Genomic DNA, 17,916 nt, shown 5'->3' with positions numbered 1-17,916 from the left:
TACACACTTCACCTTTAATGTAATGTTTCATCTATAGAGGGCTATTCTCTAAAAAATGCTGACAGCTCTTGTCAATTCAAATCTAGTCATGGTTTTTTTTATCAAATAAAGTCATGATAATTAATCGTATGTGTCTGTGTGATCTTTCCTCCATGTATATGTGAGTTTGTTCACCTCTGTTCTCTGTCCGTGACGCTGGCCATGTGGTCCCTGCTCCAGCCACGCATGCAGTGAGGTGTAGATGTCATTGTAAGAGTCCCATGCTGTCAGCACACGGCCCATAGTTCCCCTCACCATCCGTACACCCTCCAGTGTTGCTACTGCATCTGCTTCCAGATCAGACACCTGACGATTGACCTGACTGGAGTCTCCAGCTGGAGCAAACATCAGATTATCAATTATTATTGATTGTTCAAATAATAACTGTTTTTACAAAATGATGAGCAGAGAAAGGACAATTACAACACATTGTTGTTCAATCAGGAATCTGAAGCCACAGTTTCTTATGCATTCATTTAGGAGTATGTACACACACACAAAGTCTCTATGTATTACCCAAAGCAGCCTTGCTGGTGTATTTGCTTGCGATGAGTTTGAGTCTATGGAGGGCTCCATCCAGCAATGAAGTCAGTTCCTGTTTGTTCACAGTCTCCTAAAAGAATATTAGTTGTAACAAAGTTTCTATGACTTAAATGTTTGATTTTTATTGCTTCGTTATTCCAAACAGCAATTATACACTACCAAAAACAAGACCTGTTTTTAGAGAATATATTTTGAAATACGTTTTTACATTTTTAACCAATTGGCAGACAGTTTTTTAAGCATAAACCTCCCTAAATTTTGTTTCATGTACTGTTTGCTTATAACAAGAAAAAACTATTTGTCTTAATATCTAAATATCTATCTTATACAATTTTTCTTCTCAAGTAAATGTATCAAGTTTACATTTTTTTACTGGAAAACAAGACAAAAATTACAAAAATAATTTTTTGCTGTGTACTTTGGTGTCTCGTCACGTTTTTGATTAATTAAAATTCCCACTTACATTCCAGTCCTGCATCAGCACACAAACGGCCTGCTGGGAAATGTAGGCTCTTTTCCAAGAACGCAATTTAATGTTGAGTTGATTCAGCAGATCTAACACTGTGTGTCTGTGCTCATGATACTCTAGCTTTATGCCATGATATTTAGCTGTTACACGGACACTGGTGAACCTGGAAAATTACACATTAAACAGACAAACAGAAATAAAATCCTTATTGAGTAGAGATGTTGTTTCATTCCCAAAAGACCATTCACCTGGTCAAACAATCAAACTCACCTTCTCTTGATCTCTTCCATCTTGTCTGTCGGCACAAGAGCCTCTCCAAACTCATCCGTGTTCTGAAACATGTTAAACCTCTTGAGATGGTGTGGCATCTCCTCCAAACACACCTGCAGATATACACACAAGCAGAAATGAACAGGCATAATCACTTTCATTGCATGTTGCATATAATTTTAACTCCCATCAAAAAAAATTTGTTTTTGTTATTATTGTTGATTTCTTGACACAGCTTGGTCTTATTACTCAAATAAAATGTGCATTTGAAATATGCTGACCCATGGTAGACCAAACATCTCCACTCTCTACCTCCATATTATGAATAATCAGTACAGTTAATGAAGTTAATTAAAGTAATATAATCTCAGACCTTCAGTAGTTCGAGTTTCTCACGGGCTTCTTTCGCAGCTCGGGCGTGATCCAATGGATCGCCCTCTTCAGCAGATAAAACCTCTTCAATACGCAACAACCAGCCACCCACAGTGTCCAGTGGAGCTGGGAGACTCAGGTCCAGTTCTGTTTTGTACTCACGCAGCTACCACACACAAACATCCATTTATATATACTCTATATATAATGTATGCATTCAGACATTTGTAATATTTCTCAAACATAAAAGAAAAGTATTATTTGTTTATTTGTATTAATTCTATTATTTCTAGGTACTAATACTAATGAACCTCAGCAGCTGACCTTCTCAGCAAGAGTGTCCCAGGCTCGTCTGAGAGCTTTCTGTTCTGCACTGAGCTGAGGAGTCCTCTTCATCACTGTTAGTAACGGCATCACAGGTCGTCGCTGCTCATTAAAGGACACAATGAAGGTATGGAAGACCTGAAACAAAATTAAATAAACATTTACACCACATTGTAGATAATGAATGTAACCATGCTGCACAATTTAAATAATCATGAAAAAATAAATGGCTGTTTTTATTAAAATTCTCAAAAAGTTGTTTTATTTTAATTTTTTGCAATAGAAGTCTTTGCAAATTATCTCATATTTGTTAATTCAGCAATGTATCAGTCTTTAAAACCTTACAAAGGCATTTAAGATATATTTAAGGTATAGAAGATAACATTTTTAGGTGTCAATAACAGAATTATTTGAATGCATCATGTTTTACTCCATACAGTGAGCTGCTATAGGTAGAGTAAGATATTGATTTATATTCAGGTTTTACGTGGTATCGCTCAGCATAGCTCTCTCCCTCAGTGGAGTCCCACCCCTCAATAAGCTCCTGATAGGCCTGAAACAACCAGCATGTGACCTCCTGAGCCTTCTGGTTGGCTGAGGTCTGTACAGACAGAAAGAAAAAGAAAAAAAATCAACAAGTCAATAATTATTGGATTTTGTTATTCATTTTGTAGTTCAAGATATTATAATAGTAAGAGAGCACGATAAAAAACAATTTTTGTCAATTAGGGGCTGAGGTAATTGATTAATGTGAATAACATTTTCATAAAAAATGTGCAGAAGTTAAATTCACTTTGCATTATAAACGTAAATATGTAAATGTTATTAACAGTAAAACAACCAGAGTTTAGTACAGCAGTGCTCTAGAGGAACCAAGTTCTTTCACACCCAAACTTTCATGGCATATCTATAATTAATCTGCTCCTGCCAAGTTCATGAGAACTCATGTTAGATGTATTAAAGTCTTTAAATGGATTTCCGCTTTAATTTCAGGGATTATCTCTATAACAGCTGGATTTAATAGATTATCTCTGTAATTTCTGGGATTATCTTCATAATTGGAGGATGCGTTTAAAGTCATCAGCACATTTGCACATGCAAAGAAATGGGCAGTTATTGAGAAGAGTATCTTAAAAGGGAAGGGGGGGTTTGATATTTTACCCCAGGGGCAGCTGCTCTAGCTGGCTCAGGTGATTGAGTAGGGGATGATTTGATTGGACAGGGCATTAGCAGGTGGGCCTGACCAGGAAACAAGTCAAGTAAAATTCAGAGAGGATCATAGCAAAAATCAGTCCAACTCAAAGAGTTTACATTCTTTTCAGACTCTCAGACAACACACATATGATATTTATCCCACACCTTTAAACCAATGAACTTTCCACAGAAATGTGAAAGTTATTTTAAGATTGCACCCACAAAGAGCAATTTGTAGTGATTAAATATTTTAGAAAATTAAAAAAGGCTATATTCACAACAAAAATTTACAAGATTTTTAAAAATAAAATAAAAAAGCACAATTTTTAAAAGCAAATCAATATATATTTCTAAAATTAAAAGTGTAAAAAATAAAAAGATTTTTTTTTTTCCTAAAAGCTGTGACTTTTCCAATTGTGTGGAAATCACAATTTTAAAATTCCCAGAAATGTCCTGATGCTCTATGACCACTGGAACCTTGAATTGATCAGGATATCAATACAATACCAGACTGCACTGTAACTATTCTATTAAAGTGCATTTCAAATTAATTGTTAAAAAAAAAAAAAAAGATTAAAAAATACTCCAAAGCCAATGAGATTAGAGACTGAGAGGGGTGGAGATCCTTTGATTAACTTAAATTCCCTGGCACACATTAACCTTGAAAAATCTGAGAAATGATGGGTACTTTGTTACACACACATACTGTACACAGCTTTAGGGCAAAACAACAGGGCGGACCAAGTTAACCTTTTATCGTGTTGATTGACATTTGTGGCTAATACTGGCAGTAAAAGAGAGATTCATTTACCGACACACCCTATACCAAACTAAAAAAACATTATTCAAAAAGAGAAATGCTAAGTACAAAGCTTGATTTATGTGAATCTGAAAAGCAGGGAGACAAAGAAACAGAGAGAGAGAGAGAGGAGTACCTGTCTTAGAGGTGATGCAGCTACAGATGGGGTGAAGTCAGATGGCAGATTGACAGGAGAGAGACGCTGAGGAGGAGTGAGATACTAAAGCAGCACAGAGAGGAAAAACACAGATTTAAAAATAAACAACAGAAGAATAGGAGAGAAAAGATGTGAGAGCGTAAGGGAGTAACAATTTAATTATTAACATAAGCATTTAGATTTCAAGCATGACATTTTGAAATGTTGAGAAAGGGATACAATTGTAAAAGTGCTATATTTGAAGTGTCCACTGAAATGCGCTTACTTGTTTTGCTATATTTGTAAGACCAAATGTAGGGCTGAACGACTTGAACAAAAAATCGATTTGCGATCATTTTGAAAAATATTGCGATTGCGACAGTAAGTCATGGGCAAAGATACTCAGCACTCAGTGTTCACACTTTGAGTCCTGTTAAAATGAACGCAACTAAATAAATAAAATTCAGTGAAGCACAAAGAGAGAGAAAAAAACCATATCATCTTCACATTGAATCTGCTCACTCTGTACCTGTTTTTGTTCACTTTCTGATAGGGTCTCAGCCCACTTTTCATCATTAGTTTTGGAACTCAATAATAAGTTATTATTAAGTTAAGAAATGTTTAGGTAATATATTTATATTTAAAATTAAACAATATAAATATATAACAGAATATTAAAAAAATGTTCCGTAATATATTTATATTGTTTAATTTTAACGACAAGTTTTTATAAAACAGTACCATGTATGGTATATGTAGTAATTTCTTAAATGTTATGAGAATATGTCAGTTAAACCCTTAAAGACTTTATTTTGGAAGACCATTGAATGCTCTCATCCACTCTTCTGTCCAGAAAAACTCATAAAAACTGTTATGAGGTTACTTTAGATTTGGATATTATCTTTTGCCGGCCAAGCATATTTGGAATTATGCAAAGAGCAATTAGTGAATCTAGAGCGCTGTAAATATAATGCGCTGACTCATTAGCCTCACGCATGCTTTGAGTATGTGTAATACATACAGAGAGCAGGGCTGCACAGATACAGTAAGCACAGCTTAATTCAGTCGTAGCTCTTGCAGTTTGATAATTGCACTACGTCATATCATGACTTCTATTTTATTTCGATTAAATGTTCAGCCCTAACCAGATGTCGAAAAATGTCCTTACGAAAATGTCCACCCAAAAAGGTTAATTTTGTAATCATTCCTTCACCCTCATGTCATTCCAAACCCACTTAACTTTCTTTCTCCTGTGAAAATCAAAAGGTGAAATTCTGAAAAATATCCTGGCTTCTCTTTTCCATATAATGAAAGTGTACAGGCACAGATGCGGTCAAACTCCAAAATGACACAAAACGCACCATAAAAGTGTCATTTAAGTGGTTCAAATAAAATTTAAGTTGTAATGTTCCGCTGTCACCCTAATATCAAATGTAACATCATTAGATGCTTTTTAAACACATGAAAACCAGTTGACATCAAACCTGACTTGCCAATATGTGCATAAGTCATATGGACTACTTTTATGATACTTTAATGGTGCTTTTTTGGTCATTTTGGATCTTGAGTGCACCAGTCCCCATTCACTTTAATTAAAGTATATGGAAAAAGAGTAGCAAGAATATTTTTTTAAAATTCCCCTTTTGTGTGAGTCATAAGGGTTTAGACATGAGGGTGAGTAAATGATGGCATATCTTTTGTTTTTGGTTTAACTATTTCTTTAAAACTGACTTATGAGGACAGTTCTTTGAAACAGGTCATAAATAGGAAAAATAATGTCTTTCAAATCTAAAACTATGAAAAGGCATCTGTAAAGATTAGACTTAGGGAGTAGTAATTATAATCAGCTTAATTTACAAGCAATAAAAAAGCAATAGAAAATTTAAAAAAAAGTCCTCACAAGTACAAGTGTACAAATTTGCGTGCATGTGTGAGGCTCACCTGCGTTTCCTCATCAGAAACAGGAGTTTCTTTTGAGTACTGCAGGAACTGAGCAACATAAGTCATAATTGACTTCTCATCAGGGTCCCTAACATCAACATCTGAAATACAAAAAACACAGTTGTACTATGATTATGTGCAATACGAAAAAACAAAACAAACAAACAAACAAACAAACAAACAAACAAAAAAAAACACCATTTGCACACTACACAGACACACACTCACCAGCTGGATCTAGTAGTCTTGGTATGCGAAGTTCTCTTTCAGCGATGTGGAAAGCCTCCTCCAGGTTCTGTCTGTTGCTTCTGGTTTTGGCTCTAGACAGGTCCACTACATTCGGCCTTAGAGCATAAAGTATCGCCAAAAACACCACCCCACTCCTCCAGCTCCACTTAAAATCCTTTACATTCAGAGTACAACCCGCCCTGAGAGAGAGAGATAGAGAGAGAAGGTTTTCAAAGTACAGAATCTTATAAAGTTCCCAAGAATCCCTTCCAAGGGGTTGCATTCTGTTCCTCACCTGTGGCACTGCTCTCTGACCCACAGCAGCAGGGCTTTCTTGGCAGATACACGGAAACGTGTGTGCAAGGGTGAACCTCTGGGTGGCACTGGACTGCTGCGGGCACTACTGCTGGTTGAACGAGTGTCCAAACTAGCCAGTGACTCCAAAGACGACTGGCGAGAACTAAAGGATAAGGTGCTTGCCAACTCTTCAATCTAAACAAAGTAGAAGAGTCTTCAGAATACCCTGATGAATAGACCAGCATGAATTTGCATGCTGGGCCAGGCTAGTTTATGCTTATTAGAACTGGTTTGATGCTGTAGCTGTGTAGCTGATGGACCAGCCTAGTTTTTCTGGTAACACTGGTTTAAGACAGCAGACTTACATGGAAGTGCATGATGATTGTCCAGACCAGACCCAGAATGATGGAAGGCTTTCCATCAATGATGTCTGAGACATTGATGTTGACCAGTTTGATCTGCAGAACAAAGGAGAACCACAGGAAAACCATAGAGGTTAAAGTGTGTAATGTGTAATGTCTGCTCAAACAGATTCCAGAAAACTCCCCTCGTTTTCCATTGGTTGAACAAACAAACAGCCCTGCACCAAACTCACACTTACTGGTCGAGCCAAAGTTATTCTATCGGGCTGGATAGGTCACCCAAACAAACAAAAGACATTTTTCATAGTGCCACAGAGCCACAGTGTTACACTTTTAGATGCAATCAGCTAATAAATTGATAACATATAGTTGACTCTACTTATGAAGCTGGGTTACAGGAAATAATTTTAAAATAAAAAAAAATTACACACATCAGCTTTAATATTTCCTCCCTACACAGCAGTCACAGACTCAGCTAAATCATCTTACTCTGGACAGAAAACGTGTAGCCACTGCAGATGCATCTTACCGATTTCCTCTTAAGGAATGCCAGCGCTTTCTCAATGTCTGTTCTGTGCTGAAATGTCCCTCTTCCTTTCTCCCGGCTCTGAAACAAAGGTTGGTTGTGGTTGAGGTTGTGTGTCTAAATACCTGGTCATGGGCTAGAGAAATAGGCCAATATATTGGCTATTAATTGGTCGATATTCCATTTTGAGAAATCAGCCATGCCAGCTCGTCTGATAAACAAAAGCATTAGCTCTCCCTTGTCTCAGTTCCAACATCTGAAGATGTCTTGTCAGTGCATAATACATATTTCTTGTATTCAGATATATCTGAGTGAAACTGGTTACTAATGTTGTAAAATAAATTAAATATTAAATTGTATTATATCTTCTGTATATGTAGACTATATATGTTTACGTGTATGTATTGGTCAAGGGCCACCTTGCTATGTAGATATTGGCAATAATTACTGAAAACCCAATATCGGTTGACCACTAATGACTCAGACACAGACTCACCATTCTCTGACCACTCATCACCTCCAGCAGGTCCAATAATCTGCTTCCATCCTTAAGATCATTGAAAAGGTCCAGCACTGCAACTGGAGGCCTCCTCTGGGGCAGCAGGATGAAATATCCCATGTTAAATACATGATGAGCACAAGCAGCATACAATGTAAAACTGCATTGTTAAAACACAGTTTTTTTGTAATTCCCACATTTCTCAATTGTGATTCCAATTAGATTATAATTACTGTAATACAGTAAGTTTTCTATTGTATTACAGTAAAAAAATACAGTGATAAAATGATTTTGTATTAAAATAAGCATATATTAAGGCAGTACAACAAATACTATCATAAATACATAAATTATATATTATTTTTTGACACATTACAGAACAGAGAATTTTTATTTTTAATTTTTTTGCAATATGTGCTTAATTTAACCATGAAATGCGTCACAATAAATAATGTCACAATGCAAAGAAATCTTACAATCTTCTAACAAACAGTTCCATACTGTATGTCTCCTTTGAAAGATTTCAGAATAATTTGCTACACTAAACACATTTCTTCATCAGAATATGGTCCCATTTGATGAAAAAAAATTAAATAAAACAACACTTATACATTACAAGACACACTCTGCTTTTTATTTTGTTTTTGTAGCTTTTGGCAAGTAATATTCATAGTAGAAAGGTAAACATGTCTGGAGGATAAATCAGACAAGCATGTGTGGACTCATTTGTCTAAAAGTATTTACATAAAACTGAAAGCTCCAGGCATTATTAACAGTTTGATAATACTCTCTTTGCTGGGGAGTCAGAAATTAAAATATTATTTTATTTCTAAAAAGAGTGTGTTGTTTAATCACACTGTTTAGTGTTTACTTACACATTGATGTCTTAATTATGTTTTATGTTACCACACACACATCTCCTGTAAGACACCAAGCCATGATGAATTGAATTGACTGTGTCATCTGCTAACTTTATAAGTAGCTGTGGGTGTGTGAGAATACTTGTGTTCCTAAGTGTGTGTGTGTGTGTGTGTGTGTGTTCGACCAACTCCTGTTGCTGTCTGTCTTTCTGTTCCATGTTTGAAGGATTATATTTACCCCCTGCCCACCCCTCATTCCCTCTCTGCTATTGGAGAGCCTGCTGGAATGACCTCTACACAACAAAAACTCTCTGCGTCCATTATTTGGGAATGTCATTTAGGCACTGTTTCCGATGACAAAAACTCATTAAAATTCAATACAATTCAATAAAAACTATGCACAAGCTTAAGATGTTTCAGATATTTGCAACACATAAGCTATCATTGATATAGTCAGGTTTGAGTTCATGAGCTCTTGACCTTTGACCCATTAAACTCACCTTGGACAACTGGGCATTGATCCAGTTGGTGAATGTTCTCTTTTGAATTTGCTCCTGCTCCACTGAGGGCAGAATGGGCAGAAGAACATTATGAAAATCAACATAGATAAACATGCACAAACATACGGTGTGAACATGCCTGATACAATTACATACACATGTGTAATTGGCAGACTTAAATCTCTATGGGCTTTTTTCAATTCAAAGCATGACTAAGATTATATTTTATAAATGAATAAGCAGGAAACAGGTGCACCCTTGTTCACGGATGAGATTTTGCAGGGTACTGTGACACAGGTCGGGTTTTTCAATACATACGGTAAGACGCTGGTAACTGGTAACACTTTTAAAGGTTGTATACGTTAACATTAGTTAACATTAGTATGTAATAATTGTTCACACGTTCATAATACTTTCACAGCATAAATGAATCTTGATTTAATGTTAATCTGCACATTTACTAATGAATTTTTAACATTTAAAGTTATATATGTTAACATTATGAACTAACACGAACTAAAATGGACAAAAGTATATTTATAAACTAGCATTAACCCAGATTAATAAATTCAGCAAAAAATTATTGTTCAATGTAAGTTCATGATATACAATACATTACCTAATGTTAACTTATCAAACAACCTACCACCCCAAATAGTCAACTTAAAGAAAGACATTAAATAAAAATATGTGTTTTAATATGTTAAGGAATTAAAAATTATACACATCCTGAAAAAACAGTTGGCTTTTCACTGGATATGGTTAAAGAACTAATTCATTCATTCATTCATTTAAACACTTGTCCTAATAATAATTTGCATGTGGTGCACATGAAATGTAATACAGCCCTAAAAGTAGTTGTATCAAACAGAGCGCCATTTATGTTTACCGTTATAAAGTTCCACAAAGTCAATAAGTTCATCAACTGTGTGAAGAAGTTGTTTATTCTCCATCATCTCACAATCCTCTTCTTCCATGACCACTTCCTGAACAAGTACATCAAAACCTCTCAAAACACATCCAAGTCTACTTAGCTCAACTTTTACCAAAGCTGCAGTAAAGTCTGGTTCATTTTAGAGTCTCTTAAACTTCCTTCAGCCCTGTTTTGCTAAAGTTGATAACTCTCTTTTCAAAACAACATGCAAAGTCTCTGATGACTACCAACTATTGCTGCGAATACCTAATGATGAACCTGATCTCCAATCTGACTCTCACACGGTGCATCTAAAAGAACTCTCTCTCTCTCTCATTAGCTGCTAAACATGGCCACACTCACTATGAATAAGACTCTCAGGTCAGTTATCAGTGTAATGTCTCAGAGGTGTTGCTTTTGACCGACTGACCCACAAAGAGAAATAAAGAGAGTGTGGTTGAATGGTTTAATGGAACTGTCTTCTTTGTCAGGATTGAAAGGGTTTGACAGTCACTGTTCACACACTCCTGTATCAATACCAGACACACAGTTTCTTGTGGATTTATTTAGAATCCTGCAATCAAATAATAATTGGCTTGTAACATTTGAAATAGTTAACCAGAGTCATTTCAAACCCTTGGTTAAAATAATCCTAGGTTAACTTGTTCCATGTTTCAAACTGACTCTGGTTTATTAATTATCCTTGATAGTCAGATTTTGCTATATTTTACACTGTACATTAGTAAAACTTAGGTAAGTGTTCTTTTTTGCACATTTACAAGGTTTATAACACTGGGCCTCATTCACTAAAAATGAGCAGAACAAATCTTCATGTAAATCGTTCAAAAAACTATTATTACCTAAATCACTGCACTGAACTGATTTAGTTCTGATTGTGTTTCATGAATGAGGTCCATTGATTGGACAATTCAGCACATGATGAGTATGCAACCTACTGGATGCTTGTCCATCTGTCTCTTCATTACTCCAGTTAATGGGTTTATCTTCATTGTTTGACATATTTAAACTGTATATTTTGCTGTTCATGTCACGAACGCCGGTGAAGATTCCTCAATAGACCACCGGTGGTCTCATTCACCTGAATATTAACACTGAACTACACTTCCCATGTGCCCACATGCCTGGACTGAATACTCTACACCTGCCTCATATCACTCAGACTATTTAAGCCCGATGTCATTGCAAAGTCTTGTTCGCCCCAGCTACATTTCTGAGCGTTATTACTTACTCTGTTGATCTACCCATGTTTGACTCTGCTTTGGATTTACCTTGTATGATTCTTATGATTCTCTGCTGCCTGCCTCTTACTGTGTTTGACTGGACTATCTCTATTGCTGTTTTGCTGCCTGCCCCGATCCTTTGCCTGCTTGACTACGTTACTGCCCTGTCTCTGATATTGTTGGCTGCCCTGGTTCTTTTACCCACGCCTGTTTGTACTCTGAACTTGTTGTGTTAATAAACCGCACATGGATCCCACTCAGCCTGAGTCAGTGTTATAGTTCATAACCTAGTGTTAGACATTGTCCTAACCCCCTTTCATAATTGCTGTGAAATGTTGCATAGCCCAGGGTTCAGAGCGGCCTTTATCCAGGTTAAAAAAATTATTTTACCCAGGGTAAATTGTCGTGTGAAAAGTGTGTACAGTAACAGAATGATTTTTTTTTTTTTTATATATATATATTGTCCCGTAGCTCCACTAGTAAAAGATGGTAGCAAAAGATAGCAAAGCCAAGGTCATGGGTTCAGTTTGGTGGTGTTAAGAGATAAGGTGTGCTCACAATTGTAGTTCGGTTCTCTTGGTCTGGACCGAAAAAGAAAATGATACATTTAGTCCTGGTTCGCTTAGTGTTCACACTGGCATTTTTAACACCGAACCTAAAGATACGAAACAAAAAGCATCAGGAAAAAGTCACAACCTGATTGGACAGCTTTTATCACGTATATTTTGCGACGGAACTTGCCGAACATCCAAAACAATGCTGGCTGCTGGGCCAAATGCGTTCATTGGATTTATATATGTATATGTAACGTTATTTTTTACCATCTGAGAACAAACGAAGAGTTAATAAAATGCGTAAAGGAGTCAAAACAGCGCCAGGAATTCCTTCGTTGTACACACAAACGAAGATATACTGCAAGGACGGCTGACGGCGGTTCCGATGCCTGTACCGAACTATAATGGGCAACATAGCTCCTATGATGAGAAGAACCAGGTATGCTTGAAGTCAGTATTAGGCAAATTACTTCCTGTTTTTGGTCTGTTAGACGTCTTTGGTCCATGTTGCGTTCATATATCAATCGAACCGCACCAGAGTTCGTTTGGAAGCGGCCCGAGACCCACTGTTCAGGCGGTCTCGGTCCGCTTGTTTGGTGCGTACCAAGGTTCGGATGGCAGCATTCATACTTGTTCAAATGAACCACAGAGCAATCACACCAGAGTTCGTTTTAATAAAAACAAACCTGTCAAGTGTGAATACACCCATAGTTTACCCAAAACTGAAAATTCTCTCATCATTTACTCACTCTCATATCATCCCAGATGTGTGACTTTTTCTTTTCCTGAACACAAACAAAGATTTTTAGAAGAATATATTAGCTCTATAGGTCCTTTTAATGCAAGTGAATGGTGGCCAAATCTTTGAAACTCCAAAAATCACAAATGCAGCATAAATTCTGAAAGTGAAAGTGGAGATTTATAGTAAAAAAAAAAAAAAAAAAAGGATTTAAATATTGATCTGTTGTTCACCCACACCTATCATATCACTTTTGAAAACATAGATTTAACCACTGGAGTCATATGGATCACTTTCATGCTGCCTTTATGTGATTTTTGGAGCTTGAAAGGTCTGGCCACCATTCACTTGCATTGTATGGACCTACAGAGCTGAAATATTCTTCTAATAATTAGGGCTGCAACTAACGATTATTGTGATAATCGATTAATCTAACAATTATTAGAACAAATATAGCTGCAAGCAACGATAATGGGGTCAAGCCAATTATCGGCACCATGAGTAGCAAAAGAAGCTTTGTGACATGTTTTTGGTTAGAGTCTGATGAACAGTGTATAAGGAGTTAGAAAATGTAAACTTTCAATCATAAAAAAAAACATTTATTTATAAAATATCTAAAATTAGCTACTGCTTAGAATTTTTGTCCAGTATGTGGCGCTGTTCTGAAACTGCTCAGGTAGTATCTGGGCATGATGGTTATCATGCAGGAAAGTGTTCAAGAGTTATAAGCCAAAATAGCCATTTTTCTATCACCTGACCAGTAGGGGGCAGTGTGCCAAAACACTGCAGGTAACCTCAGGGCCTAATGGTGATGACACGTACCAAGTTTCGTCCCAATCCCTCAAAGCATTGCGGAGATACGGCCTCAAGTTAAATTTTGCACGTTCTTTGTCAAATTCGTTGAAGCGCCATTCGAAAACGGTATGGTTTATCAAAATTCTGTGAAGAACTTTTTGTCGTGAGTGCCTCTAGATGATGCAGGCTGATTTTCATGCAAATCGGACAAACGGCCTAGGACGAGTTCGAAAAAGTAGGTTTTACAGAAAATTCAAAATGGTGGAAAAATTTTCATGACGGAAAATGACGTCATAAAATGTTAAAAAGTTATTAACATAAACTTGAGTGCAAATTTGGGCAGTTGGTGGTGCTAGAGGGTTTGATGCAGAGACTCCAAATTTGCTGTGGTAACACATCAGACTGTCCTCTATCTGTGTGCCAAATTTCATAACTTTCCCGCAAGCAGTTCTATGGGCTGCTATAGACTCTAACGGAAGAAGAATAATAATAAGAAAACAATAGGGATCTTTCGCCCCTTCGGGGCTTGACACCTAATTATTTGACTATTCTGCGATTATTGCAATGATTAATCATTACCTCTTAACCAATTATTCAGCTTATGCCCCGACTTAAAAGGTTGTATTAAACATGCTTACTAACATTAAAGAGGACAAAATCATCTTTTAAAAATACCTCTAAATGACATTCACTGAATTAAAGGGGGAAAAAAATACTTTTAAGTTTAATTCAGTATTCACTGCAAAACAAATCCTACTGTTATCAAGTGTTTTTGTCTTGTTTTCCATTTAAAATAATTTAAAAATCCTTAAAACAAGATACATTTACTTGAGAAGCAACATATACAGTAAGATATTTAGACTTGCTTTCAGAGACTGTATCTTAAATATAAGTGTATTTTGTATATAATGTATTTTTGCACTCTGTTATACTTCTGCGAGTGCAGTAAAGACAAAATATACTTATATTCAAGATCTATTCTCTAAAAGCAAGTCTAAATATCTTACATGCTGCTTCTCAGGTGAATGCATCTTTTTTTAAAGGATTTTTAGATATTTTAAAATATTTGTATTTTTAATATTATATTCAACATTCTCAGATAACAATTTTTTCTTCTGCAGTATAGCTGCTAAAGTAAATGTAAGTTGTTTTAAAGGTATTTTAGATATTTATATTAGAAAACAAATCAAAAACGTATTTTGTTGCAGTGCATAATGGGGCGAAGATTACCCTCTCTCACCTTTCTGTTCACTTCAATCCATCTTTAACTCACAAAAAAACGAACTCTCTCTTATTAATAAAGCTACATATTGTAAATTTTCTTCACGATAAGAAATGCACACTGACATTTATTATGATTCAATAAGTCGCGAGCCATCACGTTATAATCTAGCTGCAGCAAGCGTGCGCTCGAGGGATGAGCGTCCCCACGACAGAGTGTGCCTCAGCCGGATGCAGTTTCAGTCTCGCCCCCTTCGATCGGGACATTTGTGTAACTCATAGAAGAGGCGCTGACTGCACAGAAAAATGCCAGTTCAGAGTTTGTAGTTATTTACATGATCTGCTTCCTAATTATTTGAACTTTATTAAAGCTATAACACATTAAATATAACAGCATTATAGATGTAACTCCAGGGTGTTTCCTTTAAAGATGCCCGACACGCAAGTTTCGCTTCAGTGGAGCGGCAGATCCAGCTCCACTTATTCCACACCGAGAGTGCTTCTGTATTTACTTATTTTGCATTTTTGCATTATAATTCCCTCATAATTTGCGATCTACATCACCTAAGTGCATCTGGACTGTGAGTTGACTGACTCTCCTCAGTCAGTCAGACGCGAGCTACAATGCTGCTCTCGCACGTCAACATTAGAGTTTCATATGATCTCATGTTACGTTAAATGAGATTAAATGACTATTCGACAACAAAACATTTTGTCGACAATTTTTTATTGTTGATGTTGTCGATAACGATGACTAATCATTTCAGCCCTACTAATAATCTTCATTTGTGTTCTGCAGAAGAAAGAAAGTCATACACATCTGCAATTGTCACGTTTATGTGTTTTGTTCTTGTTTTCATGTCTTTTATTTTTAAGTTTAGTTCCTGTTCCTGTTCAGGTCATGTGGTGTCATGTGATTTCCTGTTCCCTCATGTGATCTTATCTTGTGTTTCCCCTGTTCATGTGTCTTGTTTTCATTGGTCCATTTTTGATTACCTTGTTATCAGTCTTGTCTTTTCATTGATTAAAGTTCATTTAGTCTTGTTATCTTGTTTATAGTTTAGTCTTGTGATTGGTTGTCTTGTTTACCTGTTACCCATGTTCTTGTATTTAAGCCCTCATGTTTGCCATTTGTCGATTGTCAGGTATTGTTAATGTAACGTTGTTGTCAAGTCAAGTCAAGTCAAGTCAAGTCAAGTCGTTCATGGTTTGTTTTGTTCACGTTTATAGTTAGGATTTCTGGTTATCACGATTGGAAATAAACTGCACCTGGGTTTCTCACTTCATCGTCTTCGTCTGCCAGTCATTACCTGCTGAGCTTCGTTACAGCAATGGCATGATAGTGAGTAAATTCTGACAGATTTTCACTTTTGGTTAAACTATCCTTTTAAGAAATTAATGTCATTTATTAACACCATCCATCTGTAGTCAGTAATAATGACATTGCATGTTACTGGTGTTGCTAAGCAGAGACACAGACAGAGATCAGATTTGGTTCTTGGGACTTCTGAGGTCACCAACCAGAATACCTGGTCCAAAAAAATGACTCATAACCAGAAGAAGACAAGAGGGGTCGAAAGAATACAAACCAAGGCAAGGAGGGGGTCTAACCACATGTTAGTTTAACTTATAACATACTGATTTTATAAAGCAAACTCTGCTGTAAATTAACCTTAAATATTAACAATTTAAAGGGATACTGTAGTTCAGCCAAAATGGAAAATTCTGTCATCATTTACTCTCCTTTACTGTATGTTGTTCCAAACCTTTATGACTTTTGAGATACAAAAAATGAGATGTTAAGCAGCACAGTATGTTTGGCTCAGTTACCTTTCACTTTTATTCCATCTTTTTTCCCTACAATAAAAGTGAATGAAGCTAACTTTCTGCCTAATACTTTATATCCTTTTGTGTTCCAAGGCATACAGGTTTGGAACAACAAGTGGGTGAGTAAATTATTACAGAATTTTCATTTTGAGTGAACTGTCCCTTTAAATTTATTGAACCTTTTTTTTTTTTTTTTTTTTTTTTTTAAATAATTCTTTTTTTGGTCTGTCATCCTTAGAGGCGCTAAACCTGAGTTGAAAATATCGGTTTCCCTTAAAACACACAAAACAAACTCTTAAAACAAAGAAGTGCAGAGAAGCAAAATTATGTGGCAGACACACAAACATGTGAATCATTGGCCAAAATTTTGAATGGACACAAAGAAAGACTTGAAAACAACAAAAGCTTGTCACCAAATCCTCCCCTTTACAGATGACCGAATTTGAATGAACTCTGCAGAAAAACAAAGACAGACTGGAATGCTTCCATTGCACAAAAAGTTGCACGTCTCGTATGGTCTAATGTCTTTTGGGAGGTGCTTTTCTTAAATCGTTAGAGACAACAAAAGACAAAGAGTGAACAACAGAGGGAGGGGAACAAAGATGAAATGATAAATCAGAAAAAAGAGAGAGCCTTTTGACTGACTCTGATTTTCAGCAGATACAGACACACTGAAGAAATTACTGACCATTTCATAATGAAGACACAAAGTGAACTACAACCAAGCTATCCCACTCCAGAAAGATAATACATTTGAATGAAAGCTTTTATTGTGCAAGTTTGCACAGCAGAATGTGCAATACTTTTGGATACAAATAATGTGCGCCTCACCTTTTGAGCTGTGTGTCTTCCTTCGAGACCTTTCAGATGGGCGTTCAACCCCCACATAACGAGGCAACTTCTTTTTGGTGTCTTTAAGGAGACATTAGTGTAATCAAGTAAAGCAAATAGCGTGTACTAAACTGATCTCTGATGTGAAACATCACGTATCCAACTGAGAAATTTTAAAGCTACTATAAACTCACCCATGCTGGAGTCATCCGATTCACTGTCTTAGAATACCCTGTATCAACATCAGTTGTTGCATTTTGGAAAGTGCAACAGCAGAAATGTTTTATCAACCAGCCTCATTTGTTGCAGCTGAGCCAAGCAATTTCAATGCTAATGCATCTCCATGTAAAACTTGTATACAGTGTCTGTTGTAGAATTTAAAACTACTATAAACACACGGAGCAACTCGCCTGGTAACTTTTAGCTAAGTGATCAG

General features: G+C 36.3%; 1 protein-coding gene across 1 annotated transcript in view; it reads right to left on the bottom strand.

The window, feature by feature from the left end:
* Nucleotides 1-17,686, bottom strand: part of LOC127411675 (nesprin-2-like) — a 166,842-nt gene extending 149,156 nt beyond the window's left edge. Inside the window, exons 1-17 of the mRNA XM_051647390.1 lie at nt 17,675-17,686; nt 17,481-17,561; nt 9,360-9,421; nt 7,997-8,092; nt 7,504-7,581; nt 6,978-7,070; nt 6,611-6,807; nt 6,316-6,515; nt 6,088-6,188; nt 4,147-4,230; nt 2,505-2,618; nt 2,018-2,155; nt 1,695-1,859; nt 1,322-1,434; nt 1,046-1,214; nt 556-652; nt 175-374 (exon numbers count right to left, since the gene is read on the bottom strand). Coding sequence (XP_051503350.1) covers nt 175-374; nt 556-652; nt 1,046-1,214; nt 1,322-1,434; nt 1,695-1,859; nt 2,018-2,155; nt 2,505-2,618; nt 4,147-4,230; nt 6,088-6,188; nt 6,316-6,515; nt 6,611-6,807; nt 6,978-7,070; nt 7,504-7,581; nt 7,997-8,092; nt 9,360-9,421; nt 17,481-17,561; nt 17,675-17,678 — 1,992 coding nt within the window. The 5' untranslated portion in view covers nt 17,679-17,686. The remainder of the gene's footprint in view (nt 1-174; nt 375-555; nt 653-1,045; nt 1,215-1,321; nt 1,435-1,694; nt 1,860-2,017; nt 2,156-2,504; nt 2,619-4,146; nt 4,231-6,087; nt 6,189-6,315; nt 6,516-6,610; nt 6,808-6,977; nt 7,071-7,503; nt 7,582-7,996; nt 8,093-9,359; nt 9,422-17,480; nt 17,562-17,674) is intronic.
* Between the last annotated feature and the right edge of the window lie 230 nt (nt 17,687-17,916).

Source organism: Myxocyprinus asiaticus, chromosome 21, assembly GCF_019703515.2.
Source record: "Myxocyprinus asiaticus isolate MX2 ecotype Aquarium Trade chromosome 21, UBuf_Myxa_2, whole genome shotgun sequence".
NCBI classification, from domain to species: Eukaryota; Metazoa; Chordata; class Actinopteri; order Cypriniformes; family Catostomidae; genus Myxocyprinus; species Myxocyprinus asiaticus.
This window is presented reverse-complemented; position numbering and strand designations above follow the sequence as displayed.